Raw genomic sequence first — 23,126 nt, forward strand, 5'->3', positions numbered from 1 at the left:
GTGTACGTGAGATGCATTTGTGCAGACTCTTCACCACCTTTACGCCTTCGCACACGAACCCATACGCCGACTCACGCAAGTTTCTTGGCAGGGGGTGGGGTTGGGGACCGGCCATTCCCCTCTGTAACACAGCAGCTATTCTGCACTCTGCTGGGGTCATCACAGCTGCTGTTGCTACTTCTGCTTCGGGAGTCTGTTATGGCGCACTCACTCAGCGGAGATGCTCGCACCGGCGAAAAATGCCTCTTCGTTGAGAGCAGGATAGAATCGGACGGCTACATCACCATCATTGCGGAGTCCTTCCGCAGAAGCTACGTGAATATCCGCCCTTTCTTGACGACGCTAGCGGAGGCCATCTCGCGCCCCTCGCTGATGCACGAGTACCTTCTGACGCCGTTCTCTCTCGGCGCCGCCGTGTCAAACGGGATCGACGCTGCTGAGGCGACCGCCTTCTTGGAGACCCACGCTTACGGGCTTGCTGAGAGCAGTGAAAGACGGCAGCTTGTGCGCCAGTTCATCGAATCGTGCATGAAGCGCTACAACCTTGCCCGCATCATTATCGATGCGGAGAGGACTCTCGTGCAATGCAAGAATGAGGAGACGGCCCAGATGCTGCTACGCGACGCCGTGATCGCGTCGGTGGCCGCAACACCACTTCGCATATTTTACGAGGAGAGCTCCTGGGAGGAGAGCCCAGCGCCTTACCCTTCATTCCTGCTGCAGAGCAGGGCGATGTCGAAGGTGGTGGCCGCCCAATGCGTGGTGCTCGGCCTCCCTATTCAGCAGCAGTACGACTTCGAGAACGACACATCGGTTCGCACAGCGCACATCTCGCTGCGCACGCAGACAAAGCCGCGCCGATACCAGATTGAGGCGGTTGATGCCGCCATCCACGACGGTACCCTCAACAGCGGATGCCTCCTCCTCCCCTGCGGTGCTGGAAAGACGCTATTGGGCATCATGCTCATGTGCAAGGTGAAGAAGCCGACGCTGGTCCTGTGCGCCGGCAGTGTCAGTGTTGAGCAGTGGAAGAGCCAAATTCTCGACTATGCCACATTGGAGACACCACCGCGGACGGACGACGGCGATGCATCTGACGCCCACGGTGGTCGTCCCCACCAAATCAAAGACGGCGCTGCCCGCATCGCGTGCCTGACAGGCAAGCAGAAGGACCCCATCACCGAGGAAACGGACGTTGTGCTGACAACGTACAGCATGCTGGTCACGGCGCACAGGGCCAAAATGCGCCAGCAAGCGACAACAACGTCCAGCGAGGACGGCTTGTTCACGGGACGGGGTCTCCGCAAGCGGAAAGAGAACCCGAAAGAGAAGCTCTTCGCTCCGTATGGCCTGCTGATTCTGGATGAGGTACACGTGATGCCAGCGGAGAGCTTTCGCGGGAGCCTCGGCTTCGTTGACGCTAAGGGCGTCATCGGCCTCACCGCCACCTACGTGCGCGAAGATCACAAAATCCTCGACCTCTTCCACCTCGTCGGGCCGAAGCTGTACGACATATCTATGGAGACCCTCGCGTCACAGGGGTACCTCGCCAAGGTTCACTGCGTCGAGGTGCGCACGCCAATGACGAAGGAGTTTGGGCTCGAGTACATGCAACGTAGCAGCAAAGTGGCACGGGCGGGGACGGCGCCGGTGCTGGTGATGCTGGCTGCGGCGAACCCGAACAAAATGATGTGCGTGCGGGAGCTTGTGCGGCAACACCTCGACGCCGGCGCCAAAATCCTTCTCTGCTGCGACCACATCATGCTCCTGAAGGAGTACGGGGAACTGCTGAACGCACCGGTGATATGCGGCAGTACGCAGCACAAGGAGCGGCTGATGATCTTCTCCGACTTCCAAAGCACCTCGAAGATCAACGTGATCTGCGTCTCACGCGTTGGCGACGTCAGCGTGAATCTGCCCAACGCAAATATTGTGATTCAGGTGTCCAGCCACGGTGGCAGCCGCCGCCAGGAAGCCCAGCGACTAGGCCGCATCCTGCGCCCAAAGGAGCGCGCCGCGAACGGGAGGACGGTGGATGCGTGGTTCTACTCCATCATCAGCACGGACACCGTCGAAATAAACTACGCGGCTCACCGCACTGCCTTCCTCGTTGACCAAGGGTACACGTGCCGTATCATGGAGTACAGCCCTTTCACATCATCGGTCGACACCGCTTTAGGAGGTGTGAAGCAGCAGGTGAAGAAGCATCGGATTGGCGACGTAGTGAGCATCAAGCAGGAGTCTTTATACGAGACGCTGCACCAGTCAAGTGTGTTGCGGCCGCGATCCGGCGAATGCTCCGGGCGCGATGCCGACGCTGGAGACTGTCGCGCCGAGTCGCTCTCGTATCAGCTCAAGCTCCTTTCAAAGGTGGTCTCCAGCTGGGAAATCGAATTCCAGCAGGAGTGCCGCAAGCGCCGCCGCACCGCCGTTAGGGACGCCGACGACAACGCCGCTAACGAGACGGACAGCGCTGACGACGTGGTGGAGGTTCGACCGATTCGTACCTATGCCGCCATCAAAAGCGAGTGGAGGGGCGGCGCTGACTCCGCGGCTCGTGTCACGGCGCTGCGCGACCTCGTTGGCGTCGATGACGGATTTGTGTACCACGAGCTCTAGCGCCACGTGTTGTGCACACGTACCTGCTTACACGGGCTAAGGGAGGGGAGGGGGGCGTGAGGTATCCTTTTTTGTGTCTTTCCTTCTCTCTTGTGTTTTCTTCAACCAAGGGCCCTTTGGCACTCTACTCGAGGCACGCGTCCACCCGCCGGTAGTCCCAAAGCGCACTCGTGCAGGCTTCGGAGGAGGGGGGGGGGAACAGCGGAGGCAGACTTGCACGGGCGGTTGGCATGCCTACTCGCTTCCAGAGCGCTCATCACGTAACTCCGCACATGTGCAACTCGCATGAACAACGAAAAAAAAAACTGAAGGAAAAAGGAGCGCGAGTCGACAACGGCTAAGGTGCTCAAACACCTTCTACACAGAACAACCTGTTTAGGCGTTTCCGGTGCGGGTGAGGAAGTGCACGCGCGAGTGTGTGACTCGCGCCTCGTCCCTCCCCCTCTTCGTCATGGATCACCGACCTCGGCGATGTTGTCTCGAGTGCTGCTAACTCTGTATGGCCTTTCTTTGCCCCCATAGTCCATCTCTCTCTTGTGCCTCGGTCCGCTTATTTCGTTTCTGCCATCTTCGATGGCTGCGATGCTGTCGTCTCGCAGCCTGTACAGGCGCTACAGCCGTATTGCTCGTTTACAAGAAACGACAACTGCAAGCAGAAAATGGTCTGAGTAACCTGCTGGTTGGTGGTGTACGTTGTGGTGTACGTTGCCAAGTGGGTCTACGGGCTCTTCAGACGTCCTGTAATCGAGAACAAGAGGGACGGGGAGGAGCCGCCATCGGCTAATGGCTCTAACGTGTGTGAGAAGGGTACCTGATCTTCGCCCTTCAAGCGCCACGGCAAGGGACCTCCGGCCTCCCCGTCTGCGTAAAGCGGCCGTGGTGACGATGTCATTTCCACCAGCTTGCGCCGTGTGAGAAGACGCGTTTGCACGCATCGTATCTGTGGCATCTGCAGCGCCACGCTCGCGCACGGGACAACTCACGCACACATTCGCGGGTCGACACGCATTCCAGCACCTCTACGCGCCTGCACAAACATTGACAGAACGTAGAATCGACCCCCTCCCGCCTCACCTCTTGAGCAGGCCAAGCCGTCGAGGATGTGAAAGGAGGGTAGCTGCAGGAGGAAGGAGAGGGAACAGACAGTACTCGTGGAACATACTTGTACTCTTCTTGCAGGGAGCAACGCAACACGTCAAAGCCGATGGGTGCTTTGCCCTGCAACTGAACGTCGTTGTCTGCTCTGTAAGTCCGCTGTCTTGTCAAGGAGGCAAAGAAAGAGCGAGTACGTGTGCGTGGTGTCTCTTGTACGGTATGCCTTTCTCTCTCCCTCACCGTGTATGAGGACGTGCGTGTGCGCGCACTTATTTTATGACGTGTCATGTTGGAACCGCAGGATACATGATGCGGAATGTACGCACGATACAATGCTGCACTGACGCACACTCACGCCTATACGTAGGCACACACAAACATCGGCGCCGAAGGAAAGAACTGCATGGAAAAAGCAGGCAAGTAAGCAGCCGAGGAGTGAGGGATAGAGCGCCAGTGGAGAGATAGTGGAGGAAGGTACTAGCTAAGACAGGAGGCGGAAGAATACGGGCCGGCTCCCTTTGTGGTCATACAAGGGTCGCCAGCACACGTACTTACACTCCCCCCATCTCCTGGGCAGCTCACTCGTAAAGAATACCCTCGCGATGGGCGCGATGATTTGCCCGTGTGTCCAACTGGGTCAGCCCGGTAGTCCTTCGCGGGGCGCATTTCTGCCTCTCCGTCACTTGTGCTCTTCCTTGCTTCTCTCTTCGCGTGCTCTGTGTGACCATGGCTCGCTCTCTCTCTCTCTCTCTCTGCTCCCTTTCTTGCATTCCGTGCGGCCGGTGGTATGTGTGTGTGCGCACACGCCCCCCCCCCCTTCTCATTTCTTCTGCCCTCCGTCTCCCTTTTCCCTTTTCTATTTTTGCTCTCTCGTATTTACTCCAGTTTGTCTTTCGTTCTTGTGCGTTGTGGGCGGCTGTCTCGCCGCCTCTGGTGTACTGTGTACTTCTTGTGACCGGGCGCTTGCCGTGCCACGGAGAGGGAGAGCGACAGCAGAGAAACGCCTTGCCCGCCCGCCAAGTTTCGCTTCCGGTTCGCGCTGTATGAACTGTGCGGGGGTACCTCCTCTCTTCCGCTCGCTCGCTCCTCTTTCCCGAGTAGCAGTCGAGCATTGTGTTTTTTTTTTTAGTATTTGTGAATTTCTTGTTCGGACATGGGGGGCCAACGCTCGCTACGAGAGGGGTAGAGGAGAGGGACCGGAGAGCGAACCCGTTGGCTACGTGTCTCTCTCCATTGCGCGCACTCGAAAATCACGCGACCCCTCTCTCCGTCGGCCATTGGGTGTGTTTGTCTTGGCACTTGTACGACAGGAGGTGCGAGCATAAGAAACGAAAAACTCTGGGAAACACAGCCACGGATGTGCAAGTGAACACATGTGGTGCCACGAAACATGCGACCATCGGTGTGTGCGTGTGCGTGCTGAACTCCTTCTCGAGGAAGACTTTGCACCACGGGAAATATTGCCTGCACCAAAGCTGGACATCTGTACTTCACACCATTCCGTCGTGCACTTCGGTGGTGAAGGGGGCGTGGGTCGACTTGATGCTACTGCTTTCTTGTGGTTTTGCTGCTGGTTTCTTCCGCAGTGTGCAGTAATTTTCCCCTCTCTCCCCTCGGTCTCCTCCACTGCGGTATGCGTCTGTCTTCTTCGGTGTGCATGTACGATTCGCAGGCCTATGTGATGCCCGTCTCCCATTTCTTACCTGTACCCCCTGCCACCGCGTACGCGTCTGTGTACCTGTGCCGCCGCCCTCCTCTCTCTTCTCACAAGCCCCTGTAGCTTCGTTCCACCTCCTCGCTCTCCAAACAAGCGCGCGCACGCGAAGCGTCTCTTTCTTCTCCTCAACACGTCCTTTCCCCACGGCACGCCGTCAAGAAGGCAAGCAGTTGGCTGGAGGCGCAGTTCTGCGCACCTAGACACAGCACATACATTGACGTGTTCATCACCGCAGGCGAAGCAGTGAGGAGAATTGCCTTCACCGTCGGGACCACAAAAGTGAGGAGGGGCGACCACACGATCCAGCAAAGCGTTGCGAGGGAAGCGTCGTTTTGTGTTTGTGTGTTTTTGTGTATGCATCGTCCGCACTCCCTCTCTTTCGGCTCTTTCTTTTTCTCATCGCCTCCTCTGCCTCGACCACCTCCATCGATTTCTCTTTGAGAGCGCTGGGGGCGTGTCTGCACTCAGCCTTGCTCTCCCGTCTCTCGTGCTGTTACCTCATTCTGCTCCCTCTACGGAGCACAGAGACGCAGAGGCGCACGATCGAATGTAGCCCTACTCATTCATACACACCTCTACACGTCTCCCAGCCCTCGCTGATGTGCGCAAGCCCTGTGGACCCTGTGAACCGGCACCGTCGTTGGCTCTCGCTCTCTTCTTTCCGCCAGCTCTGCTGAAGGGCGAAGCCGCTTCGGTGTTTGCGGCTCGTTTCTTCGACTTGATGTCCTTCATATTCTGAAATCGTTTTGTTTCTGTTTTTGAATCTTGTATTTACACCCTTACTGTTCGTGTTCTTGTCTCTGCTGGAGCTGCTGCTACTGCTGCTGCTGTTGGCTCTGTGTCTGTGTGCGCGGCGCGCTCCCTCTCTCTCTCTCTGCGACGCCTACCCGCGACACCTTTGCCCTGTGTCGGGCTTTCTCTGCGACCTCCACACTCATCTGCACAGTGGGACGAGAAGAAGCCAGATACAGAGAAAGCTGTTTTTCGTACATCGGAAGCCCCCGCCCCTCCTCCACCCCAAACTGCGCGCTGTGCGCTCTGCGAGAGGGAGGGAGGGGGGGGGGCAGCGACAGCAGGACAGCCTTTTTGGACCCGCTTAGTGCTCTTCTCGAATCCCTTGCAGCTCCCTCTCTACCACCTCCCGTTTTCTCCGCTGTCCGCTAACTTCGCAGCTGAGGACGCGTCGACAGCGGTCAAGAAAAGAGAGGCACCACCGTCTTCTTGTCGAGTACTCCTAGAGCGCTTGCTCAGGTTTTATTCAGAAGCGCACGCACACACACACACACACACATACACACATACACACACACATACACACATACACACATACATACCCACACGGGAATACAAAGGCAGCGTAGAGGAGACGTGGACCAGCCGCCGAACGACGCTCTGTAAATGTATATAGTTTTTTTTTGCATGCAGTTTGAGTAATTGCATCTCCTATCATGTCCCGTTTTCGAGGTCATTCTCCGCGCTAGTTTCTCTCATTCTCTTTCCAGCCATCTCCTCCCCCCAGGCCGCACTGCCGACAGAAAGGAGGACATCTCGTTTGATTTGCCCAGTGTGACAGACGCAATCTCACCTTCTTCTCGTCCTCGTCGTACGCCCCCGCTTGCTGCGGCGTCGTGGTGCCGTCCGTCTTGTCCGCCAACCGTCGCTTCATCTCTATCCTTTTGTTTTTTTTTTTCATATCTCCACGTACGATCAAAGAGACGGGACCGGGTGAAGCAATCCATCGTAGTAGATCTGCTTGTTTAGAGCGACGCGTGCACCCACTAACGCATGCAGGTGCCTGCGGAAGTGCTCGCAGCCGTCTCCCCACCCATCTGTTTTACGTTGGTGGCGTTTTTTCTCGTGTGTCGCCCACGCTCTCTCTCACTGTTGTGGCCCTCCTCTGCGCGCAGCTGGCAAGCCTTCTTTGTGACAGCACGGGTACGCATCTGGGCACCACTGGAATCACCGGATTGCCCCGCGTGTCGTGGTCGTTGTTGACTTTGGTGCGGTTTCCATCTCGCCCACACAATGAGCTTTGCAGGGATCGACAATTGGATCGGCCCCTTGCCGGGGCAGCGGAGCACGCCCCCGCCTCAGATAACCCTGCTGGGCGACACGGCGATAGCGACGAGCGCCGGCGACACCGTGCCTGCGCGGTCTACGACGTACGAGGCACAATACGTCGAATGCGCGCCGTACCAGAAAGGCACCATGTGTATCCAGGACCCGGGCGGCGACAACAAAGGCGCCATGGAGCTGGACACCATGTCCCTCTCCCAGCTGTATGCCACGGGGTATCGTATGTATCGCAAAAAGCACCAGCCAGATTCAAAGCAGAACTTTACTCTGCCAACCTCCCCGCCAGACTTCGACGGTGACGCACCGATTGATCCCCAGACGGTTGTGCGGCATGTGCGCAGCCTAGCGAACGCCTATAACAGTGTTACTCCGACCCCACCACCATTTCTCATCTATGAGCAGGTAATCCTCGATGCTCAAGACGCCCTCAAGACGACGACAGAGGAGTCCGATCAGAGCACCGTCCTGCGAAATGACGAGGTGCACAACTCGTCGGCCCCGTACACTGCGGATAACTCGATGGGCGATCTCTTTGTCTACTCCTCCACCTTCGGCTCGCAGCCGCAATCCGACGCGCTGATGATGTCGGTGAACCTGCTGAATGGTATGCAGTCGCACGTGCGCTCACTGCAGCTTCTGTATCAGCGTCTCTTATTCGATGCAAACCTTTCCCGCGCGCTGGCGCCGTCGGTTGTGAAAGAGCTACTCACTCAGCTGGACATCTCCGTCAGGGAGGCGACGCCGCCATCGGCGCAGGTGATGGAGCGGTGTGCCATTGCGGGTCTCCTTGTCGGCCGCCGCCACCAACTGGATGAGGTGTTGCGCTACGCCGACATTCTGGAGCACCTCATCAGCACCTCGGCCAGCATCGTGCCGGTGGCGGTCCCGCACGCGCGCGAGATTGTGCAATCCTTCTCACTTCATGCAGCGGACATCTGCCCCATCACCTCCCCAATCGACTGCTTTCAAGACGAGCCCATCAAGATGAAGATGGCGCTAGGCGAGGGAACAGGGGTGCAGAGGTTTTGTGTGAGCCCCAACCAACAGTACCTTGCCACAGTCGGCTCGCAAAAGGTAATGATACTCAACCTCTCGACCGGCTCCTTACACGCTGAGCGGGAGCTGCCAGAGGTGGTGAGCGGCTGCTGGAATGCAACGTTCTCCGAGGACTCCACGCACCTCATCTGCACTGATGCGAGTGGGCTGCGCCACGCCGTTCTTACGACGGACCTTGTAACGAAGGAGGATCGCACGACGGAGTGCGTGTCGCTGGTGACAGACTACCACAAAGGCGTGCTGGAGACGACGCCGTCGCCGCTGCTGCCATCCGGCTCGACTGCGTCGCTGCACATGCTAGAAGCGAACGTCAAGGCTTACATGGCGTCCTTCAGCCACCCCTTTCCCGATTCCGTCGACTGCTTCTCCCTCTGCGCGCACGTCTACAACGACTGCGCTGGCACGCTTATTCACGTCGTTCCCGACACTGGGGAGTCCCTCTCTGTGGAGGTGAGCGGCAACGTGCTGAGGTTGCGACAAGGCTCCAGTGTGTGCCGCGGTGTGCTGCCCTCCACCAGCCAGTGGTACTTCCTGCATGCGCATTGGTGCAGAGGCGTGTGGGTCGTCAGCGTCAACTTCTCCATTGTCGAGCTGAGTGGGTCGCACTACACGCAGTCGCAGACGATGAAGATCAAACTGGTCGAGTGCCTGCGCTGCACCGGCCACTTCGGGTCCATGGCGCTGTGGAGCGGCTCGAACGGCTCGGCAACGGTGCGCAGGTTCTTCCAGGAAAGAGTCGTCGACAGCTCCGTGGCCCCGCTATTTGTCCTCCCCATGGACGAAGGAACAGGAATGTGGCTGAAGGAGATGGTGGGGCGCCAATGCTTGTCCCTGAACACCAAGCCATTCACGTGGGACTCTTCCGTGGCGGTGCCGGTCGCCACGACGAACCTCTCTGCGGTGCCGCTGGACGACAGGGCTCTCCTGTCCGGCCGGGTGCTGAAGAGCGCGTACCGTCTTTTTGTGATGCTGCCACCGGCGGAGAAAGGCTCCGACGATCTTGTGGCGGAGGTGGACCGCGAGAGCAACCGCATAGTGCGTGTGTACCAGTGCCCACGCTCGTGCAGCGAGAACGCGTACGCCATGCTTGGCGACGAGTCTGAGCTGATCGTCTACCAGCAGCGCTTTTCCACCTTCAGCTCTGTTCGCCTCTTCACCCGCCGCCGAATGGAGAAGGAGCTGGCGTTATGCGACCCAAGCGAGACGTGCCCGTGCGCCGGCTCAGTGCCATGGCTGTTGCGGGAGATCTACCGCTGCATCTACACGGAGAGCTACGAACTGGAGCGCGTCCTTCCGGAGAACTCGCCGCTGTCCTTCTGCACCCTTAGCTCGCTGGCGCAGGCACTGCGCCTCGTAAAGCCGTCCACGCCACCGCTGAAGGTGCTAGCGTTCATGTCGCTGACACTGGTACACCTCCGCCGTCTTGCCACCCTCAACGACACTCGCATTTCCGACATTGCCTCATCGCTGAAGGCGTCGTGCAGCACTATCATGGAACTCTTCACGGAAAAAGCATTCTTGGAGGTGACACACAAGCTCTACCGCGTCGCGACCGCGTGGTCTCTCACTGTCGAAGACCAGACAGAGATGCTTCTGCACATGGACTCCGGCGAGCACGCTGACCTGCAGTGGAGCTACTTCTCGCGAGAGCGTGTCCACACTGTCATTCGCCACATTGTACAGCATCGCCCAGAGGACATCGTGTCGGCCGCGAAGAATCTCTTGCGCCAGTGTGAGCGGGAGGCCGCCAGCGATCCTGGTGAGCCGAAGTCGGCCACGCACCTCATGACGTCCTTTGTGCTTGCCGTCATGACCACCCTGCACACGAACGCCACGGGCAAATCGCAGGCGTACGTGAGTCAGCTTCTGGAGCTGTTTGTCGACTACATGTTCCGCTGCAAGTCTCTCTTCACCCCTGCACGGGTCGACGAGCAGCCGAACTCCGTCCTTCTCACCGGTGTGCTGCCGCTCTTCGTGACTGTGGCAAACGTGTGCCCGGCAGCCGTCTCTGCTGTAACACAGGAGCATCTGCTGGAGCTGTGTGACCGTCTGCGGGCGGTTCAGGCGAGTCCAGAGCAGGTGGTCGGCTTTTCTACCCACGAGGCCTACGACATGTACGTGCCAAACAAGGAAGACACCGGCATCTGGCGCGTATGCCTCGACTTTTCCACTGCACGAAGCGTGTCTCTCATCAAGGAGGCCAGTAGCCCACCAGTGTTTGTGGTGCAGTCGGGCGCGCAGAACGGCAAACCTGACAACACGGTGATGGACGAGTCGAACTCCTTCAAGAAGCTGGACGGCGGCGTGCTTCACATTCACGGTAGAGGAGACAACAGCTTCACGGCCATTGTGCAGTACGAATTTGCGCTTGACGTCTCCCTGGCCTCCGTGATGCGAGAGGCGATCTTGCGAGTGCTGCTGGCCGCCGCAGCGGAACTGATGCAGAAGCCACCGACGTCCTGCGAGATCGTCATTGCCCCGCTGTTTCGCTACGGGCTCACCACGAGTGTACTGGCCGCCCACAACGTCGATACGCACGGCGTGCCGCACGAAAATCTCTTCGACTTTCCGCTGCGTGTTCTGGAAGACAGGGACGAGGGCAAGGAATTTGTCGATGAGGTGAGTAGGGCGATGCGGGGTTCCATTTTGCCATCGATGCGGCCCGCCATCCGCGCGCTGCTGTCGATTCTTCTGCACTGCGGGCTGACCCGCGGACAAGCAGAGGACGAACTGAAGCTGCGATGGTTCAGCGGGGAGTGGAGCACGAAGCTTCAGGGCACCACGAAGACGCAAACGATCGTCTTCCTCACATCGCTGGCGCGCTGGATGATGGAGTGCGTGTTCTTCGAAGGCGACGGCACGACGCCGATGTGTGGTCGCCGCACCTCAGTTCGGCTCGAGAACTCCCTGAACGGCTCGCGGTCACTGTCAGAGCGGCGGGGATCGGCGAGCTTGCGCCGCAGCGTCGTGAAGCTGTCCTCGCAGAGCGACTCGCTAGAGCAGGTGCGCGTGTTGCTGGCGAAGGGAATTACGCCGTTAATGATTCAAGAGGACTTGATCAGCCGCGCACGCGCGGCGCAGAACATCGAAAAGGGGCTCCAGTTGCTGTCGCGTCTGCTGCAGATCGACCCGGCCAACCTCACAGAGCACTTTCTCACGAAAGCGCTGCGCGTGCTGTACGCCTTCACGTGCACTGACAACTGCCAGCACTTCACGGAAGTGTTGTGCGGCGCCGGGGTCGATGCAGAGACGGCTGTCCGTCGCGCCTTTCACGGCGCACTGCACAGCTTCGTTGCGGTGCTCAAGAGCTCCTCGAGCATGGTTGGATACCGGGCTGCCCTGACACAGAAGGCCTTCCAAGGGCGCGCGCTCATGCTGTTCCACGCCATTTTGTGTCTCCCATGGGATGAGGCGGACTGCGAAGAGTTCAAGCGGAGCTTCGAGACGGATAACGACATTCTGAAGTTCTTGGAGAGCCAGATGGGCTCGCCCACGGCGCTGGCAGCACTGACGTCGCCGTGGCGCCTGCGGCACGAGGCATCCCGTCCTGCCGAGGACGTGGCAGCGGATCAGGAGCAGACGGTGCGGACGGAGCTCCTCGGCGCGGCTGATTTTACCTCCCTCAGCCGCGTCTTTCCGAACGGCTTTTCTGTTGTCATTCCGGCTATTCAAACGGCTCGGTCGCAGTTCGGTGTCGTGATGGAGAAGGGCTCTGGCGCCGCCGTACTGGTGCGCGCTGACGAGGGGTGGCAGCTGAACTGGAAGGAGGGGGTCCCGCGGGTTTACTACTACGAGGTGACGATCAACTCTCCCATCAACAAGTTTGACGTGGGTGTGCAGCTGCCGCGCACGGAGCTCGCCGTCCGCGGCGAGGACCTGTTTTTCTCGTACAGTAGTCTTGGTGACGTTTACTGGGGCGAGCAGGCGCAGCTGCCGCCTTTCACAGAGGGTGACACCGTCGGCTGCGGCATCGTGGCCACTTCGCGTCTTCTATTCTACACGCTCAACGGCCGCTTTCTTTCCTTTGCGGGGCGCGTCAACGTGCCCGCGAAAGCCAACGCGGGCAGCGCGCTGTTGTACCCCGTCATCTCCTTCGATGATCGAAGCATGGTGCGCGTCGTGGTGAACTTTGGAACTGTTCCTTTCGCGTACGACTATCGCCAGCTGCACCCGGCGCTGACGATCGAGAAAGGCCCGACTTGGTACCGCATCACCTCGACGGCGGAGATGGTGCTGCACTACTTCACGGCTCGAGTGTGCGCTGTGCAGGAGTCGAAGAGCCACAGCGCCCGTGGCGCGCTGAAGCAGGTGTGCGATGTGGTATGCCGCCACGTGAACAGCGTCACTTCATCACTCATGAACATTGGCGTTGGCGGCTCCTCGAACAGCAGCCCGACGACGCGCGTGCAGCAGGCGGTAGCGCTGAGCGTTGCAGAGTACTCCATCATGGTGCTCATCTCCACCATTCGACACATCGCCACGCACGGCATTCTGCTGAGCGAGTACATCAGCAACATGGTGTTCGACGCCGTCTCCATTCTTATGCTGCTGCCCCTGCATTCTGTCCAGATCGCGACGATTGGATTACTGCCGGACGTCATTGTGCACGTCAAGGAGGTCCCCGACGGCAAGGCGGCAGGGAACTTGGTCTCTACCCTGTTTGAGAACGCTAACTGCGCCACTGATAGCGAGGACGTAATCCCGTTCGTACCGATGTGGTGCGAGTGCGACGCAAGCGCGATGGCGATCGTGAACGTGCAGAACGCACACATGCTGCAGGACGCGCAGCGCAGCATTGTGCTAGGCAACGTGCTGCCCCGCACAGGAATGGTGTTCTTCTCTGTCAAGGTGGTGAGACGTAACATGTCGAAGGGGCACTCGCTGAAAGGCGGTTACTTTATCGGAGTCTCCGTGGCGGGGCTGAGCCCGCTGACGCCGACGAGCAACTCGCAGAGCTGGAAGGCCGTGAACCCGCCTATTGTGTGGGCCATCCAGGACACATCGCCGCAGCTGCCGCATGCCACGAACCCCACCGTCAAGCTCAACAACTTCCAGCGCACCTTCGGCAACGCCGACGTCATTCGAGTTGTGGTGGATCGCGACAAGCGGTGCATCGACTTCTACCGCGAGGGCGAGTTCCTGAAGACGCTGTTCAGCGACATCCCAGAAGACGTTGATCTGGTGCCGTTTGTGCAGCTTTACAATGACGACGCCACCGCTGAGATTAGCGCCGGCACCATGACAGCCCCAATCACCGGGCCAATGCTGCTCGGCGCGGCTTCGGTCGATGTGCTCCGCTCTATGCTTACACTCGACCCTTTCCAGTGCCTCGTCGCGCAGCGTCTATGCGAGGAGCTTAGTTGCCAGCGGTTCCCAAAGGTGACGCTGCTGATCTTCAAAAGCATGCCGGACCCGCGTCTGCTGCAGCTACGTAGCTCGGTGGGGGAGGAGGTGACGGTAACGGTGTCGCGGCTGAACGATTTGCGCTGCAAGTTCACGCTCGGCGACAAGGCGAACTACGAGCATCTCTACAACATGCGCACACCGGCCAAGCCGCGGACGGTGTGTACCTTTGACATTGTTTTGCCGACCTCGCGCCTGACGGGGCTGTCGCGCTGCATCGACCACCTCATCGCCGCAGCAGAGCGCATGGTGATGCCGCGCATCACGGTGGAGGCTCTCTGCTGCACTGAGCAGGACGAACGCCGCAAGATCGTGCGCGAAGAGAAGGATCACTGGGACTTCCTTTTTCACGGGCTGCGCGTGGGCAGCTTCATCACGGTGCTGCGTCGGCTGCCCTCCATCACCGCCATGCACGCGCCACCGATTCCGCACGACTACACCTTCTCGGCGGCGCTCTCCAACCCAGGTTTTGTGCTGCCCTCGCACTACTGCGGGCGTCTCGCCACAGTGCCGACCGGGGCAAAAGGGGTCTCGACGCCATTCATCGCGATTGCAGAGCCGGCCATTCCCACCGGGGCAAAGGTCAGCATCCGATGTCAGCTGATTCGCGGGAATCAAGGTCAGATCCTCGGCGGTGGGTACTACTTCGGCGTATGCACGCCGAGCTTTCACTGGAAGCACAAGGACCTGAATGTGCACACCGGCGAGGTATGGGCGCTGCATGACATGGATGACTCGCCGTGGCGACTGCGCCACCTGCGCCCCGACGCCACGTTTCCGGTGGCCGCGGAGCCCCGCTGCATCATTGTCAGCGGCGACATCATTCGCCTTTATATTGACCGCACCGCGCGCGTCATGCATGCCTTTCGCACGCCTGTGAACGGGGACGAAATACCGCTCGGGCTCATCTTTGACAACCTTCCGGCCGACGGCGCTCTCTACCCTTTTGTGAGCCTTTTCAATACGGACGCGGTGGCCGTCTTCCTGCCTTCCAACAGCACCGCGCCGGCCATTCGCCTGCCCTGCCAGAAACTTCAGTACGCTCTGTGCACCGCGGACGAGCGTAAGGCGTGCGATGGGTGCAATGCGAACCTCGGCGATGCGAGGGTGTCCGGCCGCTGGTTCAAGTGCAACGAGTGCGCTGACTACACGCTGTGCTCTAACTGCTTTCTGACTTGCGTGCATTCGAACCACAGCTTCACCATGATGCATGGCTCGCCGATCGCCTACTCGACCACGACTCCGGCCACGGTCGAGCGCGGCATGGAGGTGACGATACCAGCCACGCCGGTTATGTACCTGCGCAGCAGCGGTTGCCGCATGCACGAGGCGAAGATGAACTGTGTCGCCGAGGCAGTGGAGGACAACGCACTCTGCGCCTGGGGTCTGGTCAGCCAAGACGGTTCTGAGCCATTCTCTGTCGTGATTGACACTGTCGATGGCAGCCCTCTCTCGCCGGATGCGCCGGTGCTGGTGGGCATCGGCCCGGCGCAGGATATTGTCCAGTCGACGCGTGACAAGCTGCGCGACAAGTGTCTGGCGAACATCCCTACCATCGCGACGTACTGCAGCGACCCGTCGCTGCGGCAGCCGCTGGAGAGCCGCAGCAGAGACCCGTACGGATTCAAGCGCGGTTCACGCATCACTCTCAAGTACGACGCCGCCGCAGGCAGAATCACCATCTCGCGTGACTGGGTCGTGGTTGGCACGAAGTCTGTGGCGCTGAAAGACAGCGAGAACGCCGTGCAGCCGATTGGCTGCTTTGTGCTGTTGGGCAAGAAGGGAACCACCGTCTCTGTTTTCCCGGAGCGCGCGTGCACGTTGACGACAACGGTGGAAGAAGTCACCGGAAACATTCTCAAGACGGTGGGCCGTGACGGCAGCGTCTGGTTTGTGACGCGCGAGAACTGTCGCCTGCCGTTGACGCCGTGCCGCGGCCTGTTTCAGAAGAGCAGCCTGGGGTACATCTTGATGGATCACCGTCTCGCCCAGTGCCGCCGGCACAGCTGGGACAACCGCCTTATCCGGGTCCAGGTGCTGGAGACAGAGGAGGTGGTGTCGGTGCCACTGCACCACTACCTCATCAACGAGAGCAGCGCCATCTCCGAGGAGTGGTTTCTCTGCCGGCGGGACCGCAACGAGGGCGCAACGGTGGAGGAAGGCTTCGTCATGTCACGCCTTCTCCTCATCCTCTCGTGTCTATGCGAGAACGAATCCCTCTCCCACCTGGTCTCGCTCCACCAGGAGCGGCTGCTCAGCATGACGAAGCGCTTAGCCACGGTCGATATCGAGAACGACGCGCCAGTCGATTCCCTGGACGAGATTCGAACATCCGTCGCTTCCACAGCAAACCGCCGGCGGTGGGCTCTAGAGAAGCGGCACATTGCCCCGTTTGTTCCAGTCCTCAACACGGACGAGCGGAAGCGCCGCTTCCACAACGGCACCCTCGTGCACACAGTCGACAGCGATGACGTTTTCGAGGTGACGTCCCGACGTGGTGAGTCACTGACGGTGCGCAACACGCGTAGCGAGTCCGTGTCAAAGGTGTCATACCGGAACTGCGTGCCGCTGAAGCAGTGTGGTGGACGGGCCTGGTACACTCGGCAGAACGGGCTTCCGTGCAGTCTCTACGAACACACAGTGCGCCTCAGCGACCCCGCCAAAGCCTCGGAGAGTGTGCCGCTGCAAGACGAGTGGCTGGGCGAGATAGCCTTCGCACGCGTTGCAAAGTCGCTCACGGTGTCGTTTTCACCACACGGCATTGGCCGCGCCGACATCGCGCAGGGCACAACCGAGGAGACGAGGTTGCTTGTTGTGTACGATCACAACAGGTACTTTCGAGTTGTGCGCCTCTTCATGCGCCTCTACAGCGCCGACCTGGAGTGCAAGCTGCAGCAGCTGGTGACCAGCAGCGGTGAAGGCTCGCTGGCGCCGACGCGTGACTATCAGGAGCTCGTCGACTTCCTCAACCGCGCTGCCGAGCCTGTGCATGACAGGCCGGTGGTGGCAGGGCAGGAGATGTACTTTGGCATGGTCGGGCTTCTCGACGCGGAGGGGCTTCGGCTGAAAGGCGTCTTCCAATGCCATCAAGGCAAGAATGGCACCTTCACTCTCAACTCGTGCCGCAGATTTGCTCTGCTCTCGTCCGTGTCGGAGAAGTGGATGGTGGAGCCGCTGCCGGACTTCCTGGATGCCTCGATTCCACCGGCCCCGCATCGCAATATGCGGGAGTCTACCCACCGCCTCGTCGTGCTGCTGGCGCGCCACCTCTACCTCGTCACCTGCAGTCAGATTGAGCGGCCGCCCGCCGACTTCCTCGACCATATTTTCTTCTTCACTAGCCACCCACTCGCAGACACGCTCGTGTGCAAGGACGCTGGCACCCACCAGCTGAGTGTGATGCTGAGCGAGGTGAACATCCGCATCACTGACCCGAGTGTGAAGCCGTGGGACGCCATCTCACTGTCCCGTCTCGCCACCAATAGCCTCCTGCTCCGCCCTGAGGCAATCCACAACGTGCGTGAGCACTTGTTGTGGGACTGCCTGCATGGCGTAGTGACGGCGGCTCACCGTTGCGGCCGCTACCACCGCCACGAGGTGCTTCGAAGTATCACCGCCTTTGTGCAGACGAGGCTGCAGTACACCAGCATCTACCAGCAACTCTTCTCTACGCTGTTTTCGTATGTGGAGGGGTGGGTGGTGGCGCTGCCAGAGGACAGAGAGATCAAAAAGGACGTGGCGGCAGGCATCGACCTCCTGCTCGCTCTCGGCAGTCCGCTGGACGAGCAGGTGCGCAAGATTCCGGTAGCTCCCCTGCACTGCCTCATCGATTTATGGCGGTCTGTGACAGCCGAGGTGGCGCTGCCGCGCGTGGTAGATGAGCTGCACCTGGCCATCGATCACGAGAGCCCTCCGGTAGACACGCTCTGCACCTTTGGCGACTACGTCCGACAAGAGCTAAAGGTGGGCAAGGTGACAAGCACATGCGGCACGGCTGGAAAAGGGCACTACTACTACGAGGTGACGCTGCCGGATCGAATCACGTCCGCCTACGCGATCGGCTGGGGAACGGCGGTGCATAACGAGGTGCCAGGGCAGCACGTTGGGAGTGACCGCAACAGTTTCGCGTACAATGGCAGCGACATCAACACACGCGATGGAAAGGAGGAGTACAAGATCCCCACGGAGAGCATCCCCGGCGCCGTTGTGGGGTGCCTGCTCAACGTGGAAGAGCGGACGGCGGCGTGGTCTCTGAACGGGGTGGTTGGGCACTTCATCTCGATCCCCATCAGCTTCACGACCAACACGCCGCTCTTCGCCTTTGCGTCGATCGGCACGTGCAGCGGCATGAAGGTGCGACTGCGCGCAAACGAGTTTGAGTACGCACCAGACGGCTATACCGACCTCTCCGGCCGTTTTGCGCGTCCGGTCGTGGACAGCTACAATCGCGACCAGCGGAGCTTGATGGACCAGCAACCCTATGCGTTCTACCTACACCTTGCGTCCTTTCTCTCCGACGTGGAGGACTACCTCGATGACCAGGCGGCGCAGAGCCACACCTCCTCTCTGTCGCAACTGCCCGAGGACCCATACAAGCTATTCGTGCACGCCTACCCGCTGCTTCAGTCGTACCCCCCGTCCACGCTGCAGAGGTTTGCGCAGGTGATTGCGGTGACGGAAAGCTGCATGGCGACGGCGAACAACTTCGTTGACCTAGACGAGGAGACTGTCACAGGGACGTTGTCACAGGCCTTCCTGTCGATGAAGGGGCTCGTCCGCCGTTCCTTTCGCCAGCGCCTGTTGGTGAACGTGACCCCGCTTGAGACGGTGAGCACGGCCCCGACGATCTTTGTGCGCGTGACGGATCTCTACTCTAGTCTGCCGCGCACCACGGAGGGTGCTCTGCGGCACTCCATCCTCGCGCAGCTGTACCGGCAAATCGGGTTCTTAACAGAGGAGCAGTGGGCGGTGTCCCCGCTTTTCAAGGTGAACCTGCACATTAGCGGCTCTGGGCACGCCCCGGTTGACATGGGTGGACCGTACCGGCAGCTGTGGACCTTCCTGGCATTCGAGCTGATGCAGCACCCTGACAAGTGCTACCCCAACTCCGACTTCCACCGTAACCCACTGTTTGTGTTTGTGAACAACTCGCAGCGCATTTCTCTCGTGCCGGACAGTCGGGCGAACTCCATCTACGACCTCAACCTCTTCACTTTCTTTGGCAAGATCATGGGACACTCGGCGCGCGCCAAGACACCACTCGACATCGACTTTTCGCCGTTTTTCTGGAAGTTCCTCGTTGACGACGAGTTGACGATCAAGGACTTTTACACCCACGTCGACAGTGTCGTGGAGGCCACCGTGAAGGACGACAACTTCCTTCTGAGCGGCGTTGCGGACGAGCTGATCCCTGGCTTTGCGGAGAGCGTCGAGTGGCTGGACAGCGACGACAACGACGAGGTGGTCGCGCAGCAGCGGCGCACCATTGCCGAGCGGTGCCTCGTGCACTCGATGGATGAGCAGCTTGGCGCCATCCGCAGCGGCCTCTGGAAAACCCTTTCGCGCCGCGTTGTCCGATGCTTGTCGTGGAGGGATCTAGAACATTTGGTGTGTGGCAAGAGCAACCTCACGCCGCAGGATTTGCAGCGGTACATCTGCGTGCAGCTGACGGGGAGCCGCGAGGCGCACTTTTGGCAAATCGTTGAGCAGCTCTCGATGGAGCAGAGAGCCTCGCTGATCTGCTTCGCCTCTGGGCAGCGCCGGCTCCCTCTGATCCGACCCATCACAGTGGCCGAGAACAATGAAAGCGTCGACTACCTTCCCCGCGCTCAGGCGTGCGGGTCACTGATCACCATTCCGCAGTACACCTCACTCGAAATGTTCAGGGAAAAGCTCCTTATGGCGCTTCAGCACCAGATGGAGATGGAGCTGGCGTGATCCTTCTCGTGCTTGTACACCGAAGCGTCTTTCTATGTGTACGTATCTGCGAGGCACTGTCGCCGCTCAGTTGTCCTGGTGCCATTGCTTCTCTATTTTTTTTTTTCCGATCCCCAACACCCTTCACGCACGGCTCGCTGCTGCTGGAGCGCAGGTCTCGTTCTTTTTCTTTTCCGTGTGCCCTTTCTGTGCTCTTCCCAAGGTGCGCTTGCTTCTGTTTTGACGTTGGCTGTTCATCTGGGTGAGAAAGGTGGCATGAGGATACCAAAAGATGGCAAGTGACGCACTCGCCTCGAACGTTGTAACCCGACCTATGCTCGTGATGTACGTACATGCATGTGCTGCTGTACGCGTGTGTGCACATCAGCAAGGCAAACGATCAGAGCTTGGGCCCCTGGCTGCGTGCCTTTGAAAGCCTCTTTTTCATTTGTGATTCCCTGTGCTCTTCCCTCAAGTGCTGTCTCTCTGTGTGCTCTCTGATGTTCTATACCTTTCACCGCAGAGCCGGTGGTGCTCCCTCATACTCTTATCTCTGCACTGCATTGTTCTCTTGCTCGGCTTCATTTGTGGGCTGACAGCATACATGTGTCTAGGCCTCTCTCTTGTCCGCGGTAGGCTTCTTCACCTTGGAGGGGCTTTCCCCGGGCCTCCTTCCGTGCCCCCCATCCCGTCCCTTATCATGCGCACCTGTTCTTGTTTGTGTTTGCTCCCTTTCCATGTTGTTTGCGCACTTGTGCGCTACTGCACCAGTGAGGGGGAGAGAATCAGTCATGCCCAGTTGAGGCGCTCGCATGTGTAGATGGAGCGGCGCCCACGTGTGCCACAGCGCCGGGCATCCACAAGGGGTCAAGGTAAAGCGTTGGCCGCGTCAACTAATGACGGAGCGTGCAGCTATCACTGTGACGATGCCACCAACGTGGCCGACCGCATCATTTCTTAAGCATCCACACGCACACCCACCCACCCACCCACGCGCAAAAAAAAGGCGCCTCGACAAATCCGCGTCGACGGCCCATCTCTTCGGCACACCATTGACAAAGTCTCTGCGCGCCTCCTACACTCTCCACCTTCCCCCCGCTCACCACCCCCCGTGTTCATATATGCAATACATACCGCCTCTGCCTCTACCATCGCTACCGGACTTCTTCTACCGCATGGCGCGTCTTTCGGCTCGCGTGTTCGTTTTCGTGCTCGTGTTTACCCTCTTCCCGCCGCCCCGAGTGCGGCATATCTGCGCTTTATGTACGCGTGTTCATCCGCCAAGTCTTTTCGCCATCTCCTGGCGCACGACCGGCGTCTGAAATAGAAGGCGTGCTTCACGCACCTGCTCAGATGCCTGCCCGCTTTATATCGAGAGCCCCATCACCGTTCATACTAGCGGCTAGCAGGGCGCAGTCGTGGGTGGACGTGCTGCGGGCCTACTCCAAGTGCTGCGACTACCTACAAGGAGTCTATCAGCCCACGTGTGTGGAGCTGGAGCACGGCCTGTCGTACATGCCAAACTCACAGAGCACGTCCTTGTTCTACTATGGTCTCATCAAGGCATCGATAGCCCCTGCTACACCAGACAAGAGTCTCGTCCAGGCAGTGCTGAGACGCTACAAGGAGTGTGGAAGCATTGCAGCTCTTCGGCGCGTTATCCAGGAAGATGTGAACAGCGCAACCTTAGAAGGCGCAAGAGGGAAGCTCGCGTTGGCGTCCACTGCTGGTCTCTGGGAGGCGGCCCTCGAGACCTTGCTGAGCCATCCGCCGCTGATGGACAACACAGTGCAGCGCCGTGTTGTGCTCTCGACATTGTGTAACAGCGACCAGTGGCGCTTGGCTCTCGGTGTGCTGTATATGGAACCGAAAGTCGATCTGCACCCCATTATGGTTCGGCCGCTCGTACGATGCTTTGGCCGCCTGCACGACCACCGCTCCGCACTAAGACTGACAGCGGCAGCCCTGGCGGCTGGACACTCGATGAGCCCGCCTCTTCTCTCGGCGCTTTTGCCGACACTCCAGGAGACAGGAAAGTGGCATCTCGCACTGCATGCAGCACACGAGCTGCAGCTGCTCTCCGCCACACGGGCCGAGGCGCGCACCAACGTATCGATCTACAAGCAGCTGGTGGACTGCCTCTACGAAGCCGACGTCTACGCGTCCTTTTCCCTGGACGATGTGGTTCAACAAATCGTGGATCGCATGCGTCCCCGAGAGCTGAAGGAGAGGCATGGGCAAAGCCGAGCAAAGCAGCTCCGGCTGCACTCACCGGTAGATGTCTTCCAGCAGTTTCAGAGCGTTCTTATGGCACTAACGACCGTGTACAGCAAGGCCATGGGTGTGCCTCGCTGGTATTCTCGCTCCATCGGCAGCGTTGTAGACAGCGCCTTGCAAGAAAACACGGCTCTCCTTGTGCTTGACACGAACTTTTTGCTGCAGTTGGTGAAGAAGCAGCTACCGCTCGAGCACTTCTACGCGTACATGAAGCAACAGTATCCGAATCTGCGACGGTACCAGTTTTCCACGGTGGTCGTTCCCTTCACTACCGTCTCCGAAGCCCACGCGCACATCTGGGGCCCGAAAGAGCACTTCCCCGCCGATGTGCGAAAGGTGTTGTGGTCGCGGGCTGTGAGCCTGCTCCAGCAACCCAATGTGTACGTCTTGTCCATTGCTGGAGAGTACCCGTGCTCCTCCCTGAACATAATCCCGCGGCTGGCGTATCGGACAATGCCTGGCAACGTTGCCGGCGCCTTTCAGCGCGATCCTGACCTTCGGATTTTGAGCGTGTGTGCGACGCTGCAGCACTACTTACGAACGGCGAAGGTCACCGAGAACTTGGGAGGATCAACGGTGCCAGAGGGCGTGGCCCTCTTCTCGCTCCTCAAGTATCATGTGCGGCGCTACTGCAACACAGTGAAGGGGTGCTGCGTGGATCGCTTGCTTCTCTGCACCTTGGACAAGCGGATGTCACGCGGTGCTGTCCAGATGGGCGTGCAAGTGTTCCCTTGCCTGTCCCCCTAGACTTGCGGCGCGACGGTGTTTTGTGCCGCAGTTGACCACCTCTCGTGCACCTCTGAGGCGGCGCTGGGCAGCTGATAGGATGCCGACATGGTGTCGTGGATGTGTCGCACTTTTTTCCTGTAGCGCTCTGTCTTCGTGCCTCTCCAATCTCTACGCAAGTGCTTGGCGGCACTCAAGTGCGGCTCGTCCGTTACTGCTGTCTCGTGCCTTTCCGTCACCG

The 23,126-nt window shown here is 59.4% G+C and overlaps 3 protein-coding genes across 3 annotated transcripts; all 3 read left to right on the forward strand.

Annotated features, from left to right (window-relative positions):
* Positions 1–198: 198 nt before the first annotated feature.
* LMJF_32_3920 (putative DNA repair helicase) lies at positions 199–2,619 on the forward strand (the record flags this gene model as incomplete). The annotated part of the gene is made up of 1 exon (XM_001685666.1): positions 199–2,619. One exon carries the CDS (start codon positions 199–201, stop codon positions 2,617–2,619), a length of 2,421 nt encoding a protein of 806 aa, XP_001685718.1.
* A 5,020-nt stretch (positions 2,620–7,639) lies between these two features.
* LMJF_32_3930 (conserved hypothetical protein) lies at positions 7,640–19,903 on the forward strand (the record flags this gene model as incomplete). Its single annotated transcript, XM_001685667.1, has 1 exon — positions 7,640–19,903. One exon carries the CDS (start codon positions 7,640–7,642, stop codon positions 19,901–19,903), a length of 12,264 nt encoding a protein of 4,087 aa, XP_001685719.1.
* Positions 19,904–21,235: 1,332 nt separating this feature from the next.
* LMJF_32_3940 (conserved hypothetical protein) lies at positions 21,236–22,906 on the forward strand (the record flags this gene model as incomplete). The annotated part of the gene is made up of 1 exon (XM_001685668.1): positions 21,236–22,906. The coding sequence occupies one exon, from the start codon at positions 21,236–21,238 to the stop codon at positions 22,904–22,906; it is 1,671 nt and encodes a 556-aa protein (XP_001685720.1).
* Positions 22,907–23,126: the final 220 nt, after the last annotated feature.

The sequence above is a fragment of the Leishmania major genome, chromosome 32 (assembly GCF_000002725.2).
Source record: "Leishmania major strain Friedlin complete genome, chromosome 32".
Taxonomy (NCBI): domain Eukaryota; phylum Euglenozoa; class Kinetoplastea; order Trypanosomatida; family Trypanosomatidae; genus Leishmania; species Leishmania major.